General features: G+C 39.8%; 1 protein-coding gene across 1 annotated transcript; it reads left to right on the forward strand.

The window, feature by feature from the left end:
• Nucleotides 1-6,103: 6,103 nt before the first annotated feature.
• On the forward strand, nt 6,104-24,758 carry GHRHR (growth hormone releasing hormone receptor). The gene is made up of 13 exons (XM_021541862.2): nt 6,104-6,160; nt 9,911-10,016; nt 10,574-10,681; nt 11,837-11,937; nt 14,584-14,681; nt 16,168-16,300; nt 17,181-17,334; nt 18,601-18,661; nt 18,767-18,836; nt 20,376-20,467; nt 20,984-21,113; nt 22,562-22,603; nt 24,636-24,758. The coding sequence occupies exons 1-13, from the start codon at nt 6,104-6,106 to the stop codon at nt 24,756-24,758; spliced, it is 1,275 nt and encodes a 424-aa protein (XP_021397537.2).
• Nucleotides 24,759-26,443: the final 1,685 nt, after the last annotated feature.

Genomic DNA, 26,443 nt, shown 5'->3' on the forward strand with positions numbered 1-26,443 from the left:
TTGTCTTTTCTCTCATAAGTTTTTGAACTTAAAAAAAAAAATGTAGAATAATTGTGCTTTTTTTTCTGCCAGTTTGACTAGGAGATGAATTCCTGGTGGGGAAGAGGAAGTATGACACTTCCTATTATAAACACTATTATAAATTGTTTTCTCCTCTCAAATTCTACTCACTTAGCCCACCCCTAAAGACATCTCTGTTGGCAGAGCACTTCAAGGACCGATCTGTGACTGGTAGAATTCCAACAAAATACAGGAAAACAGCTTGAAAAGACTTCAAGACATCACCTAAGCCATTGTCCAGCCCCAAGGCAGTCTAACACATCATTCCCATGGTGATTGTCTGATCTTTTTCAAAACCCATCCAATGATGGAGATTCTGCATTTTCTTCTCTTCATTTATTAAAGATTTTAACAATTCTTACTGACATGAAGATTTTTCCAGACATCCCATGCATCATTTTCCTCTTGCACCTTTAGCCAGTGTCTTTTTGCCCGATCTGACACAGCAAAATGATTCCTGTTTCCTTTCCAAAGGTCTTTTAAAGTACGAGATGTGTCATGTCACTGTGGTGTGGTGGAAGGTGTCCCTCCCCACAGCAGGGGGTTGGAACTGGATTATCTTTAATGTCTCTTCCAACCCAAACCATTCCATGACCCTGTGGTTCTGTGATGTGTCCACTTCATCTTCTCTTTTGGCAAAACCATTGCTTTCCTACCGACCTTTCCCCTTACTCTGCATTTTCCTGGCCTCTCCTCAAACTCTCTGCTTGCCTCTGGATTATTTCCTGCAGATCCAAAGCTTTCTTGAAAAATACTTCCTAAAAAGGCTTTATCTTAGACTGGCCAAGTTGCTCTGGCAGTTTGACTGCTTACCACCGTAAGTATTGCTTTATGCAGGAAATAAGTGATTCCCTCATTTATACACCCAAGAATTTTACCCTTTCTCTGGTATTGTCACATCACTGACATAATTTACTCACTTTGTGTAGCCAGCTCAACCCTTAAATGCTTTCTTGGAGGCCTGTTGATTTTTGCACCTGTTTCTGTTGTATTTTATCCTGAAATTATTAATGTAGAAAGTTAATTACTTTCCTCCTCTGATGTAAGGCACTGGTTGAGTATGACCAGCAGATAATGAAGAATTATGCATTTAAGGACCATTTTTAGAACTTGCAGAGTCCTAATGAGTAACCAATTAAAAGAGGAGCAAGAGAGAGAGATATTTTGGACCACACAATAATCACCTTCCAATATTTCAGCATCCAAAAACTTCTGGGTTTTTTTTCCCCGTTAGGAGAAATGTTAAATGCAGCACTCAAATGGCAAAGTCTGTTTGTCTGGAAACATCACCTGATGGGCACCTGCCCTCTCCTAAAACTGGCCCCACTCCCATACCAGGGGCTGCCTTCTGTCTTCCACTGCCAGCATTAAATAGGTACCCTGAGGAACTGATTCTTCGGGGGGAAAAAAAAATGTGTATTTCCAGTTTGGATCAGCTCCCTGCTCCAGTTCCCTCCAATGCCCACGAATAGTTGTGGCAGGGAGGGAGCAGCCCAAAAGAAGTTGGAATGGGAGAGGGAAGATGAGCTGAAGCACTGTGTGGGCACATAGCTGTGCCATAGCCTTGCTGCCAAGCTAAAAAAAATTATCCCAGTGGAAATAAAATCAATCAAGCATGTTGGTACAGGTCCCAATATTCTAGTGCCTAAATAGATTTAATTTCACATGATAAAGAGTTAATGCTCTACATTTTGTGCTGTTTAAGCAGCTTTAGTTGAAATCCATCAGCCCATTTCATAGATGATAAGAGCAAAAGGGGCAACATTATCAACCTCTTACACGGCAAGGAAAAATTAACTTGACTGCATAATTATTGACTCTGCATATTTTTCAATCTTAAAAAATGATAATTCAGGGCCTGAGTTATAATTCTTCTTTGAGCTCTGGGCTGTGTAAAGTTTTGAACATTCCCTATTTTCCTCAGAAACAAAACATTCATCCATCACGTCTGCACAGCAAAACCTCCTATTCCTGGAGCTGTGGTTAAGTGACTTAGGCCCATCCTTCCTCATCCCCTCCCTCCCCTCCCACACCTTCTCTATAAATTTCAATAGTATTAAAGAATCATCATGGCAATAAGAGACTGTGAGACAACAGTAGAGACTGAAATTTCCTTTTATTTCTCTGTAGATTTGCTTCCAGTATTACAATTTTCACCACAGCAGTCTGTGTCATCAGGGTGACCTCGGTAGCCCACAGAAGCATTCCTAGCTCCATTTTCACTGTGGACACTGCTGGTTGCATTAATGACTTCAAGAAAAATGCCACCTGTAGCTTTTTTTCCCTCAATGTTGAATTCTAATACCTTTTTTGGGGGCATGTTCCTTGGGAAATATGAAGCTGCAGCAATGTCATCTCAGAAGCTCTAACTATTCAACTCAAATTGTTTGCGTTTAGCTTTGGAAAATCCATGGGGTTTACATGTCAATGGAATAACTTGTTACTGCCTTTTTTTTAGTTAAATTGTGAAATAATAATTTAGAGTGTTAAGGTTTCCTCCACCTTTCCATTATCATAAGAAAATTAAAATAATGTATCATGAACTGGTTTAGATCAAGACCAGTTCCAACCCCCTGCCATGGACAGGGACATTTTCCACTATCCCAGGTGGCTCCAAGCCCTGTCCAACCCTGTTGAACATTTCAGCTGTAGATTAATCTCTGTGTAAATGTCTTTGTAAGTACAAGAGTTTCCCCAGAGAAGTTGTGGAAACCTCATTCCTGGAAGTATTGAAGCCCAGCCTAGATGGGGTTTGGAGCAACCTGGTGTTGTGGAAGGCTGGGACTGAATGATTTTAAGGTCTCTTCCAAGCCAACGAATTCTGTGATTCTGTGATAATGGAGGGGTCTTGTAGAGGGAGAAGAAGTGGCCAAAAACCCCAAGAAGTTTTTTTAAGTTTTGGGATATTTGTGTGGGGAACAGGGATGTCAGGGCTGGGAGGAGGCAACAAGTTGTTGTGAAACCAGCCAATATTTTATAAACTGTGCAAAATTTTACAAAAACTAAAACCATTCCACACAGAGCTGGAAGGGATTTGAGAGAGTCGTGAAAATGTCAGGTTTCCACCTTTGGAAAGCTCATGGGGAGAAAAACAGCTCCTTTTACTGCATATCCAGTGTCTCCTCTGCAGTTGTGGCATCCTGAAGGCAAACTGCCACCACTAGAAAACTTGGCAGAGGAGCTGCTGGAACAGGGAGTGTGTTGATGCTGGAGGTGATGAGTGGAGAGAAGATGTAGTAATTACTGTTCTACTACGTGCCTGCCTGTGCTCAGGAGGAGTGTGGGAGAAGTCTTGCAGAGGTGGTGGTGTTCAAGGAGTGGTAGGAAGTGAGAAGTTTGTGGCTATTGAAAACTGGTTCTTCAAATGTTCTTTTATGGTGAAACTAAGCAGCTCGAAGTTCTGTTGGTTATTGTGGAAACTTTTTTGTTTAAATGAAAAAAAAAAAAAGCCATTTTAATAAAATAATAATAATAAAAATATCCATAAGCCCATTCTTTTCCTTTAGACATGTCTTTCTCCTTAACCACAAACAGCTGGAAATTTGCACACAACAGCGACAGTAGGAAGGAACTCATTTTAATGGAATGTCTGCACTGCAGACTGGCAGAACCAGGATGAAAATACAGAAAAGCCAGGTTTTTCCAAAATGATCCATGGTGAGCAGAGTTCCTACATTGTAGATTTCAGCATAAAACCCCTCCATACCAGTATTCATTCTGCCTGAAAAATGAAAACCTTTTGAGATATCGTGCACTGGAGTTTCTCTGTGTTCCCTCCTAGGATGAAAAGTGGCAGGCAATGCCTTCTGTGGTTTTTATAGCCATGACTTCAACAGCACTGAATAAACACATGGAATGGTTCAGATGTGGTGGCTGAAATGGAAAATTCTGATGTGGACAGCAGAAGCTTACTCAGAGTCAATTTATTTTTCTAATACATGGACCAAAAAAAGTGCATCCCCATGGAATGGGAGATGTTGCTCTTCTGCAATGGGTCTGTTCATGATCCTTCTTCAAACACTGGTTGAAGTGGCTGTGGGGTGCATGGTCAGTAGACAATTTGTGGGGCAGCCTAAAGATTATTAACCTTAAAGCACTGATACATTGCAGGAAACATGATGGACACTCAGTCAGAATATTTTTCTGAAATCCGTAATGTTTTTGGGAAGGAGGGGAGAGAGAATGTGTCCAAATTCTGGCATGAGCTTGTAATGACAGCACTGCTTATGATGGTTTTATAAGATTTTCAAGGGTTATAATAATATTAAATGTTTGTAAGACATCTAACTGTTGTAGTCTTACTACTGAAAGAACTTTGAATTCAGGACAACCTGAATATTTACACTCTCCCCAAATGAGAATACAGGGTAACCAGCAAAATGCAAGTAAGAACCGAATATTATCACCAAACATTATTTTGAAGGTTTGTGTGATGGTGATTTAAAACTTTGTAGGTTTAATTTCACTTACCAGCTTTATTTCATAGCCACTGAAAAAGTAGACTTAACATTATGGGCTGAAATTTTTCCATGTTACACCTCTGCAGTTGTATCTTTCAGTTCTTGACATTCTGTAGCTTCTGAAATGAGTTTGGGAAAAAAGTATGAGATTTGCCCATGATAAATACATTTACAATTGTTCATTTAACAGTCTAGAGCTTCATCCTCTGGAAAACTGACAGGAACACAGCCCTAATTTTGCTTTAGACAAGCCTTTGAAAGTTAGCATAACTAAGGAAGGTGTAAGGCTTTTGGAGAAAATGAAACAAATCCTTAAGCATGCACTGCAAGGAAAAGTTGCCCTCTTCAGTCTCCAAATACACTTTCTTGCATTGGAAATGCTCAGTTCTCTCCCAGACACAACTACAGCCAAGCCCTGGAGGCTTCAATCCCACCGATATTCCCAAAAGTAGGTACAGCTTCAGTTCCTCACAGCTGTGGTGGCTCTGGCAGGTGAGAGGCTCCTTTGCAGGCTCTCAGCATTCCCATAATCTGTGTAGAGGAGCAGACAGAAGATACTTGAAATAGCTGAAGAAAGATGAGCAGGGTTGATGGACAAAGAGCAGTGCCAGAGGTGGAAACAGGGTTGTAGGATGGATTGTTGTGGGAGGTTGGGAGCTGGGGTTCATAAATTACTTTAAGGAATGGCATGATAGGAGAAGAGAAGAGCAGAGAACAATATTTGAAAAGGATTTCATATCTTGAGTCTCTGAACTTGCAATGTTGACACTTGCCTAATATTGATGGGAAGTTTGAAGTCATTCAAGATGGTACCAGCTGATAGAAAAATGAAATAAGTGTTCCTTTAGGTGTGAGTGAGAATGGGTATTTCTGGGGTGGGATTCAGCTGCCCTGCCTTGAAGCTCAGGATGAGATGAATGAGCTGAATGTTTGTTTTTCTAGACTATGGCTAAAGGACTTGACTCATTAACATTCAGACACTGAACTTTCAGAAGTCTGAAGCAAACTGGGAAGAATCCTCTGTGAATTTTGCCTTGAACTCAATGCCCAAACACAGCAAAATTTGTGTTCACATGCCTGTGAGGGTTTGATTTTGCATCTTGAAGTGTAGCACTGTGCTCATTACACTCCATAAAAACACTCAGATACGCTGGACTTGCATAACAAAAAGGTTTCATTATAAAAAATTGAAAATAACTGTTAGGACAGTGTTTCTTTTATGCCAGTGATGTTGATTTAATATGGGATTGGTAACCTTTAGAACTGTCCATCCCCCCAAAACCATTTTGTGTTAAAAGAGAGAAATTAGTCTTGCTAGGAGCATAGAGAATTTCCATAATCCTGGCATCAATCACTCAATCCATCCAGTCCAGTCTGTGAGCAAAGTCAAAAAGTTGCAAAGCTTAAACACAGCATGGAGAATTTTTAATATTAATCTCCCACTTCACATCCCTGTTACGTCACTTCTGTGCAAAAAGATAAATGTTTCAAATCAGCAACTGAGAGGAGAAAGAGAAGTCAAAAAGCAGGTGAAAGATGCTAAGAGAAGCTGAAGAAGTGAGGTCTGTGTCTTGCTTTGGAACATGAACTCTTGTTCTTTATATCACTGTGCTCTGCACACCCTGAGTCTGGCAGTGCTTGTAAGTAATTGCATGAAAAAAAGCTTTTTCTTCATTGTGTTTCAATAATTGTTCATTTCCTTGTGGGAGCAGATGGTCAGATACAGCTTTATTTTAAAATTTTTTTAAATGAGTTTCTTTTCTCTCTGTTTGTTTTGGATTCTAGTTAAACAAGGCAAGATGCAATGACAAGTGTGAACAGCAGCAGAAGGGATCCATGCTTATATCAGTTTATTTCTCTGCTTTCTTATGACACACTCAGTAAAGAGAAACACATAAAGAGAAACTCTTATTTTGTGTGTGGGGGCTTTGAAAGACAGCGACAAAGAAGAAAAAACTGGAGGAGGGCTGTTACACCAGATGAGTTGTGATAGAATTTTCTTTCATTTCAGATTCTGCAGGTTTTTTGTTACAATTTCATCTGCCTTAGTGGCAGCACTGGTATTACTTGGCATGTGAGCAGCTGAGATTCTGCAGGTAAAAAAAGAGTGGAACCAACAGAGATGTTTAGGGCAGATTTAGAAAGAGCCAAAGCCATTAAAAAGCTTGGAGGTCTTGGTGTTATTTCACTTTGGACAGAGATTGGCAAACCAAGATCCAGGATCACACCAGTATCAGGAAAGGTTTGTGCAAATCGAGGGCAGGGTATTATCTTTGCATTTGAGAATAATCACATCTTCAGCATCTTCCTTTTGCCTCCTCTGTATCCTTTCTTCTTTCCTGGGAATCTCTTCCCTGAAGGGACATTTCATGAGGGGTGGCACAGCAGCTTGGGTTTTTTTCTTCATTGAGGAAAATAAACCACTGTGAAATAGCTGAATAGACTTTTTACTGATATGAAACGAGAGATTCCTTTGTGCCACCTGTGTGACAAACCCGCTTCCCTGAATTAGGAGTAGATCAGTGTAATTTGTCTTAAGTAGAATATCACGATTTAGTGCTAATGGTCCAAAATATGACTGAAGGTCTCTGTAAGAACCTGCCCCATTTACCCAAGAGAAACAGAATTTTTTTCTACAAAGTTGGGTTGCTTGCTATATTATTATATACTGATCAAAACCAAGTCTATGTGTTAGTGTATAATGAAAACATCCTAGTATGTGTTGCCTATTAGAGGATAGATAAACAATCCTCATTTGAGTATAAAATTGTGGAAAAGCAGCCCTCTGTTTTCCCAAAATATGCTTTCTCTGGAAAACATGAACTCAGCTCCTGGAGAGGTTTGGAATGCTTAAGAAACTGACTCTCATCCCCTTAACTGGGGTCTGCTAGAGGTAAAGAGTTTGAGGTGATAAATATGCCTAAAACACAGCCTGGGAGTGGAATAAATCTTTCTCATTTATTTAACCTGAGTTTCTGTTGTATCAGATCTGGCACTCAGTGTCTGCTCAGGCAGTGGTTAGGGCTGACTTGAAAATAAACTGTGACAGCACCTCCTAAGGCTGGTTCTTCTTGAAGGAAGAGGCTACAATTTAAATACCAGGTACTTGATCAGCCTCATCTTTTCATTCAAGATGCATGTGCTAAATTGAGTGTTTTCACAGTCTGGAGACTTAGAAAGTAAAAGGGGAAAAAAATAATTTCCTGGAGTTTCCTGGACTGGTGAATGAGCCAAACAAGCTTTGCTCTTGCCATGAACATTTCAGAGAGCAAAGAGAGTTTTGACAGGCAAAATCTAGCAATGCTTTTTGCCAGGAGAAATAATTTAGAATAGTGCAAATGGGTGCATTTCCTCCTGCTGAGGTTTTTCTGGGCACAGTTCACTGAACCAAGAGAATGTTGTAAAAGAGATATTCAGTGAATAATTTGACTGTTTTTTCTACTGACTAATAAAGCTACTTCTTGCAATAGCTGTCATACACTGTGGTTAGGGTATTTTCCTGCAGTTACTGTCCAGGGTGAGTACAAGGGGAGAAATAACATATGTTGGCATGAAAAGAGGCATCAAGACAGCAAAGATTTTCAAGACATATGCCAATTTTCTGTAATTCTGCCTCACATTGCATTTTTTAGTGAAGATAAACGTAGGGTCTCCCTAGACCCCCTGGTTTAACTGATCTGGATGATATTCCTGGGGCATCCCACGGATTTCCTCCTCCTTGGGGAGGGAAATGTCTGTGCTCTGCTCCATCCATCTATCCATCCATCCATCCATCCATCCATCCATCCATCCATCCATCCATCCATCCATCCACCCATCCATCCATCCACCCATCCATCCATCCATCCATCCATCATCCATCCATCCATCCATCCATCATCCATCCATCCATCCATCCATCCATCCATCCATCCATCCAGCACAGTTACCCTCCTCTCACACACACCAAACTCCATTCAGCCTGGAGAAGGATTCCTGCTTTTCACTTCTGCCTTAAACTGATCCATGGCACTGCTGTCTGCAAATTTGGCAGGAAAACCACATCCTCCTAAAAATGCAGTAAATGGGAAGCAGATGATCTTGCAGGGCATACATGTGGAGATAATGACATTATTGACTACCAGGGCCCAAACCCCAGAAAAACAAATGCTGTGTAATTAATGCAGTGCTCTCCAGCAGCCTGAGAGCCTCAAATTTTTGGTCAATATGCAGTTCAAATGCTCTGCAGGCCAACATGAGACATGGACATTAACATGGAGGGGAAACACTAGCTTACTGGAAAGGATAAAATCTGCCCTCTGAATGAACTGAAAGTCAGAGAGTTATTTTCCAAATTCCCTGAATATGAATCTTCTCTGGGTGGAAGCAAACTGAGCCATATGCCAGCCACCTGTTCACCATGCAAGTCTCATCCTGGGCTTATTTTCTGTTTTGTCTCTGTTTTTGTGTCTATATTCACACATGCAGAACACACCAGCACCAGTGGCCAGGGCATAGAGATAAAAGTCAGATTGTCTCTGATCACAACTCATCTTTGGGGACTGGGGACAGAGGTTAAAGCTGGACAAGGCACATTTTTTTAATTTATGTGAAATAGTCCTGTGCACTCCTGCCCAGTGGGAGCATCCTCACTAGTCTGGGTGTAACAGCCTGGGCAGATTTTGTCCTTGGCTACCCAAAGTTCTCTGGATGACTTCAGATCCTTCTGTGGTTCCCATATAAGTCTAAATAAGGACTAAAGAACTGAATGTCTCCTGCTATTAAAACCCTGTGTGTCACTTTTTTCTTTACACCATCATACCAAACCAACAAATGCTTTGGTGCAGAGTGCTTTTTTTGTTCACCAATAAAGGAATTTTGCCTCCTACCCTGTGTAGAAAAAGGCAGATGGCAGAAGGGAGAGAACAGATTCACTCCTTTTGGAGTGAAGAGCTCTTTCAGGAGACAGGTTTGCAGAAATTGCCTGTGATTTCATGATGATGCTTCTTTGGAGGTTGGCAGGGCTTTGCCTGTGCACAGGTTCCTGCAGCACTGGGCCCTTCACTGATAAGAAAATGAGCCTGACCAGGTGCAGTGTGCCTTTCTGGGGCCATATTTAACAGGATCTAGCTAAAGTTAGGGTGGAAATGAATCCTGCACTCAAACTCAGGCTCTAGCAAAGAGATCTTTTATTATGAATGTAGCCAGAGGCGTTTATAAACTTTCCAGTACAGAGCTGTAACTACCAGCATGTGCAGAGACAGTAGCAGCCTTTGGATGGAAACCCTAACCACTGTTCTATGTCCTTAAACCAGCCTTGTTAGATGAAAAAGTAGGTCTGGACTTAATGCCTGATGAGATCCCATCCAATTTCCCTTCCAACTAATCCCCCAAAACTCTCCTACCTTTAGGTTGCTGGGAATGTCCACCCAGAATGTGATTTAATGGTAGAGCTGAAGAAAAAGGAGGTTGAATGTCTGGAGGCCCCACGAGAGCATGGAAATGCAACATCACCAGGTATCCACCCATGTGTGAAGGAGAGGGAAGGGACCAGAGTCAGGACATGGCCAGGCTGCCAAAGGACATGAGGGTTTTATTTATGGTCCCATGTGCTGCTGCCTTGTCAGCTCTTCTTCCATCTACTCCCATTCCTTCCCATTCTTTTCTTTTTTCCAGTGTCCTTCCCATTCAAATATGGACAGTCAATTTATCAGAGTGAATCCTTGTGCCCTTGTCCCATTCCTTGGCATCATGTTTGCTTGTTTGTGAGGGAATGTTGATCTTTAAAAATAGGGCAACCCCTGAACAATTATGATGATCTGATCCTTTTTTCTTCCATCATTACTCTTCATTTATTGCATTCTTTCGGAAAACTCACCTCAGTCTAACACAGGGGTCTAACTAAAGCAGATTAAATAGCACTCTGGGGGTGTTTATTTCTCATAATAAAACCTGTGGCTAAACTATTTTTATAAGATATGGAAGTGGTGGAGTGGCAAAGTTTAAAAAGGTTTAGGGTTTTATTTTGCTCAAATTTAACCATGCTTAAAAATATATTTCACTTTCTGCCTGAGGTTGCAAGAGAACTTGGGACAAATTGCTGTGCTGGCCAGAGGCAGATGCTGGAGAGATTCTTGCCTTACCATGTCCAAACATCCTCTTTCACTTCATGAAGGAGCCAGGTGATGTCCTACCATGGTTACTGTGATGTGTGTCTGGCAAGAACATTTCTAAAAAGGGAGGGTGAAGACAGATAATTTCACGTTCCCATGAGCTGGAACAGACAAGTACTGCAAAGACTTTAGGAGGATCTTAGCAGTTCTTCTCATTTTTTAAGGATTATCCATAACTGGATTTGATTTCCATTGTTTCTGATGAGGCCCTGGATCAAAAATATACTGAAACACAAGGAGTGATTCCTTGGTTTCCATGTGCTTTGGGATCAGTTTGTTGTGTGAGTTTCCTACAAAGCTCATCTGGAGGCTGTCTAGGTCAGAAGTTAAGCTTGGGGTATCTTGAGATTTATGCTGTGATGGCTGTGGGATGAAATGAAAGGCAGAGGAATGAACAATGTGATTGTTCTTTAAGACCAAGGTTGCGGATACAAAGCAGAATTTAGGCCTTGGAGCAGCACACATGCTGCAAAACTGCAAACAAATGCCTTTGTGCCTGCTTCCTCTCTGCGTGAGCATGGCCAGTACCAAAATGTGAGCCCACAAGGAGCAAACCACCCTCCAGGAAAGACCTGGATTTGGCAGTTCCACAAGAAAAAGAAACTGCAAAGCCCAACCTCTGCCACATCCAACACATGCTAGTTATAAACGAGGGATAAGGAAAATCCCTTTCATCTGTGCAGATTCATTTCCTGCCCTGGGATTCTCGACTTCTCCTTCGTCTGACTCATAAATATTTTTTGTGGACACGTGCTGTCCTTGTGGAAGGGGCTGCTTATCCCAGTTTCTGATCTCCTAGGGAAGAGTAACCCCCAGGGGAGGTGGGAATGAGAAGGGATATGGTAGAAGGGTGAGTGCTGTGCAGAGCAGAAATTTATGGAGCAGTGATTCCCAATTTCTGCAGTGTGCCTGATATAATTCCTTCCTTAGTCCTTCCCATCACCTCTTCCTTCTCTCCCTTCTTCCCATTGTTTGTCTACAAATAAAATACAAAATGTTGTGTCTGATGTCCTGAATGCGCACAGGAAAATTGTTCTACTCACTCTAATGATGCTAATGATCTTCTTCTCCTGGTACAACTTTGTCCCAGCCAGAGGTCTCCTGGTTTTTATTTTCCATATTATCTTGTCCTGCATTGAGAAAAATCAAATACTACTTTTTCAGCTGGGATGATAAAAAGAAACTGCACAAAAAAGGGCTGGTCTGACCCATTCCCTCCCTACCATGTGGCATGTCCAGTAGAAGATGAGATTCCTCTTGAAGAAGTAAGTTTAATTCCCTAAATATATGTGAATGGTGTGCTGATGTTATAGTATTCCTTTCTATTCCTGAAGATCACTGCAGAGGGGAGCTCTGAAGAATCTGAAATTTCTTTCTAAGTATAGGATATAATTCCAATTTTTACTCTGGCCACCTATTTTGTAAGATGACTGAAAATATTTTATTATTCAGGTGTAACAATAATAAAGCCAGCTGCAAATGCACAAGTATAACAGAGAAAGACGTAGCGCAAAATCTTCAAAAAATTTGTATTAAGACATTTCAGTAATAACATTCAGCAAGATGAATTTGTGGTAGCACAGCATCAGTACAGAGAATGTGCTATTAAAAGAGCACTGTTTCAAATTTAGCAATATCTAAGGAAAATAGGGGCTTTGGATGTCTCATCCTGCATGACATATCTAATTCAACAATGGAAAAAAAATCCCAAAACCTCTGTAATCTCTGCAATGCAGATCAGAATGTGACATATTTCTTCAGCCAGATTTTCAGTGTTGGTGTTATCTTGAGATTACAGGCACAGGGAAAATATAGTCCTTGACCCCTTATTAATAAGGATAAAATCATGGTTCATATCACCATGAAGAGATGCTGCACAGGGTGCCCAGAGAAGCTGTGGCTGCCCTGGATCCCTGACAGTCTCCAAGGCCAGGTTGGATGGGGTTTGGACCCTGGGACAGTGGAAGTTGTCCCTGCCCATGGCAGGACGTGGCACTGGATGAGCTTTAAGGTCCCTCCACACTCATTCTGTGATGATTCCATTATTCTACCTAGAGGAAACTCCTCAGTTGTAGGTTTATCTATTTAAGGAGTTGATTCTTTTCAGTTTTACACATCTGATTTGTTGCCATCTATGGTCAGCCTCGTGCAGTTTTGATGTTCCTCATGGAGTGGTGCATCCAGAATTCCCAGCAAGCTTTGGAGCTCTGAGGTACTTCAGTGAGCTCTGGTTGGAATTGTGCATAGTCAGGGATTTGGGTAATCCTATACAACTCACAGTTCACCCACTAGACAAAAAAAACCCCATTATGCCTTTTTTCCACCCCATTTAACTTAATCAGTCTCAAAAGAATACTGTGAAAGTGAGAGCTAATCTCTGCACCATGGATCTGTCTCAGTGCTTTGGTCAGGATCAGGGGGGAATTTTCCAGGGATATCTCTTCGCTGTCCCCACTTACTGCATTCACATTGGGGCATGCTCTCAGTAAGGATAATCTGGTTTCTTATGGATAAAATTGAACTGGAAGGCAAATTCAGGGTGCACCTGCTGTGCTCTGACCAATAATAACAGCTCAGCCCATTAGGTTAGACTGTGGATAATCATAAATCTGCACACTTGGATGCAAAGTCCTTGGCATAAAAGGTTTCACTTTACTAATCCAAGAGTTGGAAGTAGATGATTTTTGAGGTTCCTTCCAACCCAAACCAGTCAAGGATTTATGATTCTATGACCTGCTCTTTCTAAGGCAGGTGTAGTGATAGACCCTTTTTGTTGCTCACAGAAATCAATAAGGTCTCATTTTCTAAAGATTTGAATTGTCTTCTGAGAGTGTTTTCCTTCATTAACTATAAAAGAAAAAGGATGAGAAAAAAACCAGGTTTGTATTAAAAATTAAACAGATCAGCCCTATGGCCAGGTTCTTCTTATTCTAATAAAGACTCATATTTAGGCAGCTAATTTTTAAGCACCTAAATAAATTAAATAAATGCCAGTCTTATAATGCATAAAGTTCCCCTTATGGCTCAAAATGAGCATCTCACCTTCCCCAAGTGAACTGTAGGAATGCACTGCACAGCTGTGCAGATTTTAGGTTATAAAAGCATTGAAATGGGACCCAAGAGACAGATCATGTTAGACTGGAGTTAGATTTGCAGCCTAGAGCTGGCTCATTCTGTTTTGTGCTTTCATCTGAGATAGTTAAAGTCAACTTATCCTCACTCAGGGATCGTGTCTGATAGAGGAGCCATTTGAAATGGATTTTGACTGGCATTCCAACTGAGCAGCAGTTGAGTTTGGCAGCAAGAAAAGCAGAGGAAAGAAACAACCCCAGAAAGGAAAAAAAAACAAAAAAAAAACAACCAAAAACAACCCACCACAGCATAATAAAAGATGAAAGGAGGAATAGACAGCAAGATTTAAAGTAAGGAAACAGAGAATAGAAAAGTGGAGAAAAATAGAGAAAGGCTGAGAGATTTCTGTATTCACCATGCTGCCAGCAGCATTGTCCTGCTACTACTGGGGAGAAAACATGGTATAGAACACAGCATTTATAAAATTTGCATAAGATTTTGAACTATGAATTTTTGAAGGCTGCTGTGGGTTTTTGTGATTTTGTGAATGAGCTTCAAATGACCCTAATCAATACATGTTTCAGCACCAGACTGGGCTGTATCCACACAACTATGGAATGGGACTATACCAAAGAAATGTAATTAAGTTTAATTTAAGATTAAATTAAGATATACATAATTAAGATTTAAGTTGAACTTTGCTGTAGGATTTGAAGAGGGGGAAAAAAGCAGTCAGGGACGTCAACACAATGGAAGCACCAAGCAGAGCAAAACTGACAGAATCAGTAAAAAGCTGTCATTTAACAGCAACTTGTGTGACAAATCATTCTCTTTTCTAGCAATCCTACTTTTCTACTATAAAGATCATCTACACTGTGGGATACAGCGTGTCCATCACCTCCCTCATCATTGCTGTGACAGTTCTGATTGCATTCAGGTAGAGGTGTCCTCTAACCTCAATTCTTTTCACAGGTTTTAATTTCTTAGACTGTGGAATACAGCATTAGACATAACAAAATAATACAAATAGAAATTCAGGTGAATAAAAACAAAACATTTCAGCCATGTTGGTTAAATAATATGAAACTGAAGCTGGAAATTAAAAGTCATCAGAGAGAGCCAGGAATAAGAAGATTCAGATCTTGGAAATAAACCCTGGCTGTCTCTTGGCAAAGCTCAGCAACTCACTTTGATCCTGAAGAACCAACAGAAAAATTTACTTGCTTTAGGCTGAAATGAAGATTTTTTTCCATAAACTATGCATGCCTGCCTGTTATGGCTCCAGGGAATTTTTAATAAAAATATGCAAAAAGGACTTGATTCTGAATGAATGTTCCTATGGCATTGTATAGATTACTATTGAAACATTTACCACTAAAGACATGTTTTAAAGTTAGTTTCAGAATTTTGTCACATTTGGTGAGAATTCTTTCTTACCGTGTTAGGTATTTTATACCTATTTTATAGGTATTTTCAGGTCTAACTAGGAGTATTTAATGTATTTTATCATTTAATGTAGATTTAATGTTTTTCACCACATGGGATTTATTTTATTAATTTTTGTTTATTTCTTGTATTCCTGTGAGACAAAAAAAAAAAAAAAAAAAAAGAAGGCAAAGGCAGGAGTTTTATTATTATGCTGTGGGAATCAGGATTCTCTAGGGAAAATTTTTTGACCTATGCTAGTTCCTAGTTCATGTCTGGAAGCCACCAGATATGTTTATTGACATCCACTCTGACCTCAGGAAAACAAACCAGCCCAAATGAGGGGAAAGAAAAAACAATGGACATAAGGCGACGTAGTAATAGGGAGGAAAAAGTCATAATTAACAATAGGGTTGACATTTGAGGTCAGCAATAAAATTTTGCACACTCCAGGTGAACTTTCAGATTAGGTGACCCTCTGATTACTGGGTCTGGATAGAATTTGGCTTTTAGTGGAACTTTTTGATCATTAACTCAAATCCTCATCTCCAAACGAAAACATGAAGCTGTATAACTCCCTCCAAAATCTGTATATAATTACAGAAAAAATTTAATCTTATTTAACTGGGAATTTAAGGTAGGTGTAAATTGAATTTAAAGTAGATATTCAAATTGAATTTAAAGTAGATCTGCCAAACTGTTTTAAAGTTCTTCTGTGCTTTTACTTAATTCATCAAAATAACTTTGACAAAGTAAGGCAGCAACTATAATTCTGGTTAACAAGTAAAGAGATTAAGATGTAGATTGTGGCTGATTTGCTTCACATGAGGAAGTTTTCTGCCTCTTTCTGAAAGAGCTCAGTGGATCAAAAAGTTCTTCCTAAATGTGTCTGGAAGTACCTGAGATAAAACATGAGCTTATTGTTTATTTTAATTGCTGCCAGCTTAGTTAACAAGTAAGTTAATTACCTCAGAGGGACCTCTCTTCTTCTCTTGCAGGAGGCTTCGCTGTCCCAGGAATTATATCCATGTACAGCTCTTTTTTACATTCATCTTAAAGGCTATTGCCATTTTCATTAAGGATGCTGTCCTTTTCCAGGAGGAAGGCATTGATCACTGCAGCTTCTCCACAGTAAGCACATGAAAAGCAAGATATTGTTGTATTTGATGGTTTTATGTACCATTTATTTATGGTTTCACTTTTTTTCCCTCTTTTTTACTACTTACTGAGAGTGTTTTTTTCCCCCCTTCTAACCTGGTAATGAAAATTATAAAATCCTTTCATTCAGTATATTTTATTTCCATAAATAGGTACATTATGCCTTCCTATATTACAGCATCAATTTGTGATGTTGCAGTACTCTAAATGAAATTTGGACTTTCACATAGCAACAAAGTAGTATCACTACACTGTTATGTTTCAATAATCTGAAGCATAAAATTGAAGATCTCTAAGTACATCAAAGGACAACTTTTTAAGCTTATTCTTCTGGAAATGTCGGGTTTCCTGTTCTGGTTGGAAGCTCTATCTGTAAACCACAAAGCACTCAAGGTACCAGGCAATGAATTTAGCATTTATCCAGCCCCAGATTTTGGCAATGGTTTTCAAGCAGAGTTTTATGGGATGGTTCTGCACTGCTCACAGCCACACAGAATTTTAGAGCTGAGCAGAAGGAGAAAAATGGGTCCTTGAACTTTTATTCAAGGAGCATTTGACACTGAAGGTACACTCAAGGCAGTGAATTTGTGAGAGAACTCAATGCAGCCCAAGTTACATTTCTAACACAGAGATAGAAAGCAAAATGCAGAGGGGATTCCAAGGCGTTACGATGGTTAAAGACTTACTTCTCAGAAATCCATTTCACATTTGAAGCTCTCAGTTTAAACCTGAATTAATAGTGAGATCTTGTTCTTGGTAGAACTCAGCCAATATCACAGATGTCTACCTCATGGTCAAACCAAAGAGATGTTTCTCCAAGCAATGCCTAAACTGTGACTTTCCTGCTCCCCAGACTGAATGCAAGATCTCCGTGGTTTTCTGCCACTACTTCATGATGACCAATTTCATGTGGCTGCTGGTGGAGGCTCTCTACCTAAACTGCCTGCTGCTCTCATCCCTGTCTCATGGAAGAAGATATTTTTGGTGGCTGGTTCTCTTTGGCTGGGGTAGGCACAGATTTTACAGGAAATTGGTGAAAGTCAGGGTGTGAAATGAGGTTGTGCAGCCTGGAGAAGATAAGGCTTCACAGAGACCACTGAGCAACCTCTAGGAGGTACAGGAAAGCTGGAGAGGGACTTTTCCCAAGGAATGGAGTGATGGGACATAGGAATTCTGTGCTGTGAGGGAGGTGAGACCCTGGCACAGGTTGCCCAGGGTGGCTGTGGACTCCCCATGCCTGGAAGTGTCCAAGGCCAGGTTGGATGGGGCTTGGAGCAGCCTGGGATAGTGGAAGGTGTCCTTGTGGGTTTGAACCAGGTGATTTTTAAGGTGCCTTCTCCCCCAGGCCATTCTATGACTCCATGATTCCATGATTCCATGATTCCATGGTTCTATGATTCTATGACTCTACAGTTCTATGGTTCTATGATTCCATGATCATTCCAATTAAAAATATTGGATGTGGAACCCAATTGACTTATCTAAAATACCTAACCTGGGTGTTGCTTCCATTTTATTTTTATGTACGTATTAGCCAGAAGCAATCAAGATTTTTATGGCAAAAAAGCCCCTGTGAAAGGGATGGAAAATCAATTATATTTGAGAATGCACAAGTAGACATCCTCCAGTCTTAACCTTCTTCACCCCACTGAAAACATGGTCACCTCTAAGGAGTTATCACAAACACCAGAGTTCAATGTGCCTTGCTGCTGTTTGTGCAGAATGGTTACACAGGTTGGGAAAGGGAATTGTTTTTTCCTGAGCAGATTTTTTTTTTTTTTATTCCTGGTATTTCTACAGCCCATCTTTTGCACTAAAATATTGCATGAATGAAGCAGCTCTGTCCACTAATAACACGACAGGCAGTGAATCAGCAACATCCTCCCCTCTGATTTTGTTGTTGTCTGGAATAAATTGAATTGTTCAGATTTAGAAATCTGAAATCAAGTGGCTGCCCACAGAGAGTTGCTGTGGGAAGGAAAAAGCAGAACACTCCTTTATGGCAGGTGAATGCACTTGGCCAGAGGAATTTTTTGTTGCTTCAGGGAGGGAAATCCATGCCTGCTGCCACCAAAGATTAAGCTAGGCCTGACAACTCAGCAAACAGAAGCATTTTTTGTGTTTTAGGGACTGTATTTAAAATAATTCCTGTTACAGGAACTGAACCCAAAAGGTAATTCCAGCTCTCAAAAATTATTGATTTTCATCATTGCAGCAGAGTTTCAGTGGACAAGGCTTGGATTAATTATACCTTATTTTAAAATATCTGACAGGTTTTCCAACACTTTTCACCCTTGTATGGGTATTGACAAAATTCTACTTCGAAGACACAGCGTAAGTCATTGTTTCCCACATTATTCTATACTTTTGCATTATATTTTTAAATGATTGCAGTGATAACATACATGTCTTTTTCTAAACTTACTATCATATTCACAGATGCTGGGATATTAATCAAGGCTCTCCTTATTGGTGGCTAATCAAAGGACCAATTATAATTTCTGTGGGGGTAGGTACTTCTGAGTTTGCTGATATTACTTAGAAGAAAAAAAAAAGGCTTTTGTATTAAAATTGAGTTTCTTTGCTGAGTTGTAGGGAGACGAATAGTAAATTTCTACTGTTAACTACCTGTGTCCAGTGCAAACTAAAATGTTTGTCTTTCAAACAAATTAAAACTTTCATAGAATTGTCAGTTTAGTTAAAATTAATAGTAAGTGAGTGGACTAAACACTCCTTATAATATTTGAAAACAATATTTTAGCATAAAAGCTCAGAGTCAGACATAAATTTTAATACAAAACTTTCAAGGGAAATAGGTTTTTGTTCAGAGCTGACAACTGATAACAGCTCTTGACCCTGACATTTATTAAAAAAACTGATGGGTTTTAAATTTTTATCATAAATGTTTACTGCCACAAGTCATTAAACCCAAGCAGTGTTTGAGAAAGCAGTTAATGGATGACCTTAAGATCAGCTATAAAAACATTATTTTAATTGGAGGACAGATGCATGCAAATGAGGGGTTTGGAATCACAGAATGCTTTGGATTGGAAGGGACTTTAAAGATAAACACAAACAATGTGAGTGAAGAATCTCAAGTTGAATTCTGATCAGAGCTCACTGGGTTTCAATAAAATACTTCATGTCCTTCTACCTCTGTTATTTCTTCTGCTGGAATTCACATAGAGCATCACTAATAAATAGAATGAGGTTGGACTTTCTGGTAAAATTAGGATATTTGTAGACAAAATTAAACATTCAGCCTCACCCATGGAAGGGCTGGTGTGTACAGGCACTCAAAATAAATGCATGGGGAGAATCCTTCTGGTTGTGGAAAGCTGAGCAGCATCACAGACTTTGCATAAAGCTGTGCCAAATTACAACTGTAGAAGAATTGAACTGCAAGTTAGGATTGATTCTAACTGCTTTGGAGCTGAGCTAATGCCCCTCAAGGGCTCCTTCAGAGCCAGAAAAGTGAAAAATACACTTTTGGCAAGTGATTCACCTGATTTAAAACAAATATCTACCCTGGGAGGAGGTGACCTGCCCCCAGGCCCACCTGAAGCTCTCTTAACTCTCCTGGCTGGTTCTCCACCAACTGCAAAGGCAGAACAGGGTGATCACCCCTGATAGAAATATCTCATTGTAGAGGTATTTAGGCTAAAAATTCTACTAATAGTGCCCAGAGAGATCAGCCAGAATTTAATGTAATATTTGTCCCTAAGGAGAATTCAACTGATTTGAGCTACAAATGGTAAAAGAGAGTCACACACGCTAGCAACGAAAATATTTTGCTGAACAAAGGGAAAGTCTCCAGTTTTCATCTTCAGCCATTACTTCAAGCAGTAATGCAACTTATTTAAATACTTGAATGCTGCAAGAAGGAATAGCATTATTGACCTTACATTGAAACTGCAGAAATTACAGTGTAACTAAAATAAAATTTAAAAAAACCAACAAAAACTCACCAGATTTTTACTGCAAAGTTTTACATCAGAAATTAACCTTTTCTTTCCCTTCCCTCCCACCCCTCAAATGTTGTGAACAGGTCAATTTTATCCTATTCATCAACATCATCAGAATTTTGCTGAAAAAACTAGACCCTAGACAAATCAACTTCAATAATTCTTCTCAGTACAGGTGATGTATGGAATAATTTTTAAAAAATCAATTATTTTAGTTATAATAATAAAAAGTTATGTTGTCTTTTCTAAACAGAGAACTACTTGCTCAGTGTCACAGACAGGCTCAGTTTAACTGGCATTAAATTTTAGAATTCCCAACCTTATCCCATTCCAAAGGAAATTAGTCAAAGGGTCAAGTCATCTGATATTGGCCAATAGGATGTATTCAGATCAGCTCAGATGTCTGCTTTCCAATTAAAATCAATGGGGAGACAACTAAATTAATTGAATTGGCATTAAACCTCTTATTTAGGACATGAATAATGCTACTCTATAGCTGCCTTTCTCTGTATGAGAACTGTAAAGGAAGCCAGCATATTTATTTCTATTTTATATATATTTTTATATATACTAGTTTCTTTATCTATACTAGTTTCTTTTTCACTTCTGCTCACTACTGTGGCACACTGAGTGCATTAGTTTTCACTTATAAAAATAATATTACCTTATTTCTTCTCATCTCCTGTGCTAGACGTCTCTCAAGGTCGACTCTGCTTCTAATTCCTTTGTTTGGAACCCATTACATTGTCTTCAACTTCCTCCCAGAATATACCAGCCTGGGGGTTCGGCTTTATTTGGAGCTCTGCATTGGATCTTTTCAGGTAAAGTTACCACAGATCCTTTGTTTCCTTCTTACCAGTTTTTCTATTTTAGCCTTGTGTCCTCATGACAACAAAAATTGCACAAAAAGAATCCTCAGGTCCTGAAACCAGTGTCTGCTCACAAAGTTCCTGGTTCTTTGCTGAGCTAAAATGTCTGAAGAGGTGACAAATCCTACCTGGCTCTAGGCTGGCCTCCAGATTTTACAAGTACCAAATTTCAGATAAATGTGTAAATTGAATGGGGGGCCAAAGTCAAGCATGGAAAATCTTCCTTGATACCAGTACTTGTCCACCTGCCTTCCCTGACTTCACTAACAAATTCAAGCTAATTTGGGTTGATTTAAATCCTCCAGAGCAACCAAAACTGTAGGTCCAGCCCCCTTGCTAATTTTTTGTCAAAGAATTAATTGATAATTAAACATAAGCATCAAGCAGTGCCTGGTGTGTGCACCAGCCCCACACAGGCTGCTGTCCCAAGGAATGCCACATCCCTTCCCCTCCTGCAAATGCCTCCCACTGCTCTGGATTGGCACAGCTTGAGGAACTGGATGGCAACAAGAAAAGCTCCTACTCTGATGGAGCAGGTGGATTCCAGGTGATTTTTCTCCCTGAGTTATGAGCTGGGCAGGACCGAATTTCCCTTTGCTTCCTTCCCGTTCCCTGTGCTGCACCTCAGCCCAAAGCAGCAGCTGTGGGAATGCCTCCAAACCTCCCCAGGGAACAGATCTGGATGGCTCCATGGAATTTTTTATGGGATGGCTCTCAGGGAGCATCACCATCCATCCACGAGTTTTGTTCTGGTTTATTCCTCTTGAGGATTGAATCCATCGTGTCAGTCCTGCCCAACAAACCCTCTCCATCAATCCCAACCCTCTGTACAGGGAGGGGACCTTCATTGAGTTAATGAACAGTTAATGAATAATCTAATGGAATAAAAGGTCGAGGTGTTGAGCCAAGATCTGGTCATGCAGGTCCTTTGACCTCCTAGGATTTGTCCTGGATTTACCTCAGTTCAGAATCTTAAAAAATACATTTAATAGGCCAGAATTTGATCTCCTCTGGTAATCTACACAGAGACAGAATTTGGCTGGAGAGCTGTGTGAGCTCCATCCATGGATCTCCTTCAGAAGTCTCCTTTTTACTTTCTTTAGAGTGCATAAAGAATCAGCTGGCAGCGTGTTGGGCTGGAGAGTGGGCCACACTTCCATAATCATCATTCACAGTTGTGAATCCAGAGCGTGGGACTGATTCTGGTGAAATGCCACTAACCAAGTGTTTATCTTTGCAGTTTTTCAGCTTTTTTGGAGATCCATAAATTATCTTCCAACTTCCAGCAATCTCCCACCTATAGTGATGCTCACTAATTCACATACCATGATGTTAGATAATGTAACTGGCTTTTTCAGACTGTGTTAACCCTCAAAACTTTTTCTTGTGGTCTTTTTCAGGGGTTTATTGTGGCAGTTCTCTATTGTTTCCTGAACCAAGAGGTAAGGAAACTATATCAGATATATCTTCTACAATATTGCATTCAGTGGCAAATATATAGTTAACAATCAGTTTCATACAAATAATAACAGAATCTTTCATTTTCCTATGACTGTTACGTGGGTAACAATGTTGATGAATTTCATTTCAATGATCTTCATGGGAATGAAGCCATCTAGTGGAGAAATGAACTTTTACTACTTTGCTATTCTGTCAAGTATTTTTGATCCTTTTGGCACATTTTTGTCCTATAGCAGAGCTTGGAAAACCCCTGCTAAGTCCAGATCTGAAAATACAACTGTCTTCAGTGATGCAGAGAGATACCAACTTACTAAAGGTCTATGTTCAAATTGGGAAAAATTTAAATGCATACCTTTCCCCGGTTGTGAAATATATTTTTTTACTATTTTTGATAGTCTCATGAAGCATCTCAGTATTTCTTCATGTTAAATGAAAATCTGTTTTTCTGTTTAGAATGTTAAAATCAGAATTTTACTGGTAAAATTCGTGTAAAATTCTGGTAAATCTCATTTTCTGTTTAGAATGTTTAAGCCAGAATTTCACTGGTAAAATTTGAGTAGAATTCTTGTAAATCTGGTTTTCTATTTAGAATGACTAAATCCGAATTTTACTGTTGATGGGAGAGGAGTCTTTCCTTTTACCTTAGTGTCCATGTCCATTTACACAATCTAGATGTTATAATAACGCATCTTGAAGGAATTATACAGAAAACATGAAAGTTTATCCTCCACAATTTAGAATATGTTGAAACTCTGGGATTTTCCCTAATTTTCTGACTCCAGAGTAGCTGAGATTGCTCCTTTGCAATATGGCTGGGGTTCAGTTTCAGACACACTCTGCTGGATTCTGTCTGCAGCCCCTGAAAAGGAGAATCCTGTTCCACAGTTGCCCACCCTTCTCCCCAGAAAGGGCATCCCTGGAGTGTCTGAGGTGTGTTTAGGAGATAAATCCCATCCCTGACCACTCTAGACTCCCTGGACTGTATTGCTAAACATTCATTTTCCAGTTTAAAGTTTAAAGTCAAGGGTTGATTAAGCTTTCAAACAGTGTTTAATCACCTACATGTGACATAGGCCAAAGTTTATGAATTCTATCTGAAAATTCTGAAATATTAAACGAATTTTTAAAAAATTAATTAATATTCTTAGCCTTTTGGTTGGGTTTATGGCCATGAATTACTGGCTGCTCTAATGATGCTTGTGTTTAGATAAAATTCCTGTCATTAGTTTATTAATAACCCTAATCCCTTCTAACCACAGACCACAGCTTCACATCCAGCTCGACTTCCCAGGCACACAGCACTTCCATACAGAAATTCCCTCCCTATTCAACATCTGGGGAGGCGCATTCCTAACAAGAATCAGATGTGACAGGAGGATTTAGTGGGTGGCCTGGACTCTGTGCTCCTGTGAACATGCCAGTACACCATACACAATGACACAGCTGTCAACAACACACAGCAAATGCCTCCTGACTGCTGCTGGCTTTCCCCTCATCATGTCAAATGGCAAAGCAGCATTATTTCCCAGCCACAAATTGGTGAATGCTGATTAAAAAACTTACTGCAGATTATACTTTTCTAGAAGCAGATAGAACCAAGACAACATCCTTTGGCAACTGAGAAAGAGCAGGCTATGTGGAGAAAATATATTTAATTGTGTAGGCTACGTTGGTGAGATCGATGGTAGAATAAATATTCATGGGAATATTTTAAAAAAAAAGGAGAAGGTGCATGAAGAAAGCTAAGATATTTTAGTAATGGAAAAAATGTTTTATAGTGCTAGAGACCTCAAATTAGTACTGATAGAACTTCAGGAGTTTTCATCAGAGCAGAAAGATGGCCATGCTGAGACAGGATTCCACTTCTCTCTATCAGCTAAAAAGGAAATTGACTTGGACAGAGATGTTTAAAAACTTTATTCTTTTCTAGCCCCTCTTTCTGTCCTGCTTCTTTCCCACTGTCTGCTCCCCAGGAAAATCCAACCACAAAAAGCCTTTTCCTTTGTTCCTGAGGTGCAAACGGAAATCGGCCGGAGGTGGCACGGGAAGAGGTACGGGCTGGTGCCAGTGTGGAGGAGGACCAGGTGGACGGTGCCCTCCAGCTCTGGGGTGAAAATGACCACATCTGTGTGCTGAAAATGCCCTCAGGCTCTGGAGGGGGAAAAACCCAACCAAACAAAATTTTACCAAATGTATTTATTACAGTTTATCCTCAGCAAATTGGTGGGAGGATCCTTCAATTCTGACCATGGGTCTTTTTTTCATAAGAGAAGCATTGCAGGGACAGATTAAACCCTGACTGATCTTCTAAAGCAAAATAACCCTCTCAGTGATAACTCTGCAGCACAGCAAATATAAAAATCACTTATTCTGGTTCATTTCTACACTTTCACTGATAGAGCACAAAGTTTTATGAATGGCCACCAGCAGCACCCTCCAGTGATACCATAGATGACCATCTCTGGAAAACAGAATTCAATTCTAATTTACTGGGAGCTGGAGTCTACCCAGCTTCTTCAAGCTTTGTTCCATGGTTTGATTTCGCAGACATATAAATAAGAAGCCCAAAGTCTTGCTGAACTGCATCACAAAAATCCCTTTCATGTTGTCTTTTTACATTGTCTCTTTAGTAGCAAAAAGATTCAATTTCTCCAGAAAACACTCTCAGGTTCTGATGTTATTTCAAGAGTTACAGGTTAGAAAATTTTTGGCAGCCAAGTAGCAGGAAAGGGAGACATTGGGAAGGCCAAGGCTCCATGTGAAAATCATTAAGGAAGTTCTTTGCAAGGAAATGAAAAGAAAAAGCCAACTTTTACACAGAAAGAGAATCAGACCCTCAGGAGATGGACTGGGAGACTACTGGGAATATTGCTAAATATTTTCTTATGTGTGACTGTTTTTGCTCTCCAGTGTTGTAAAATATTCAGAAGCTTGAAAATAAACTTGGATTCACAGTGTTTGTACTTGAGTCGTTTTGCTTTGGTTTATTTTGTTTTTGGGTTTTTCCCACAATGGTATTGTAACCTGTAGATTAAAACATTGATTAAATTTTTGATGGGAATATCAGGGCCTGGAAAGGAGTGAAGAAAGTTAAGCTGTACCAACCAGTGAGGATCATTGCAACAATGCACTTCTGAACATTTCAGTGAGCTGCCAAGTCTGATTAAAAACCAGAAAATTCCCTTTGCTGAATCCAGGTAATTACAGCTAACCTGAAGAAATGGAACATTGTATAAAAGTTGACTGCTCAGGATTTTCCTCTTCCACTTAAAAAAAAAAAAAAAGTGTTTTTTCTTTTCCTTGTTATTCTTCTACCTGTGAAAATTACAGCAATGCCTGGATTCAGACCTGAGGGTGGGGAAGTTTATTTCCATTTCTGAAGTGATTCCTTGGAACGCATTTTATAATGTGGAGACCATGACATTGTTTTTTACTGGTTTCCTTCAATTATCCAGAAGAATTCAAGTTGATCTGGGTGGAGAGAAAAGGCCTAACAGAGTCCTTCACGTGGCTTTCAGTGTCCCACAGCACCCAGCTCTGGTGGAAAAGTGGCATAACCAATAAACAGGAGCTCTTTCCTGGACAGGAATGATTTTCAGCCTCCTAAATATCACGGTCTTTGCCAGCTAAAATGATAATAACTCAGGAAAGACAGATAAATTTTACCCATCTCTCCCCATAAATGTTTTGATAGAAAATTTCTTGCAGCTGCTGCATTGCTGCTGGTGGGAAAATCAGCAAATTTACTGTGAACACCATCATGCCCTAAAAGCATAAGACAAAAAGCAATAAAAAACAAATTAAATTCCTTCTTCTCTTGA

This window comes from Lonchura striata, chromosome 1, assembly GCF_046129695.1.
Source record: "Lonchura striata isolate bLonStr1 chromosome 1, bLonStr1.mat, whole genome shotgun sequence".
Taxonomy (NCBI): Eukaryota; Metazoa; Chordata; class Aves; order Passeriformes; family Estrildidae; genus Lonchura; species Lonchura striata.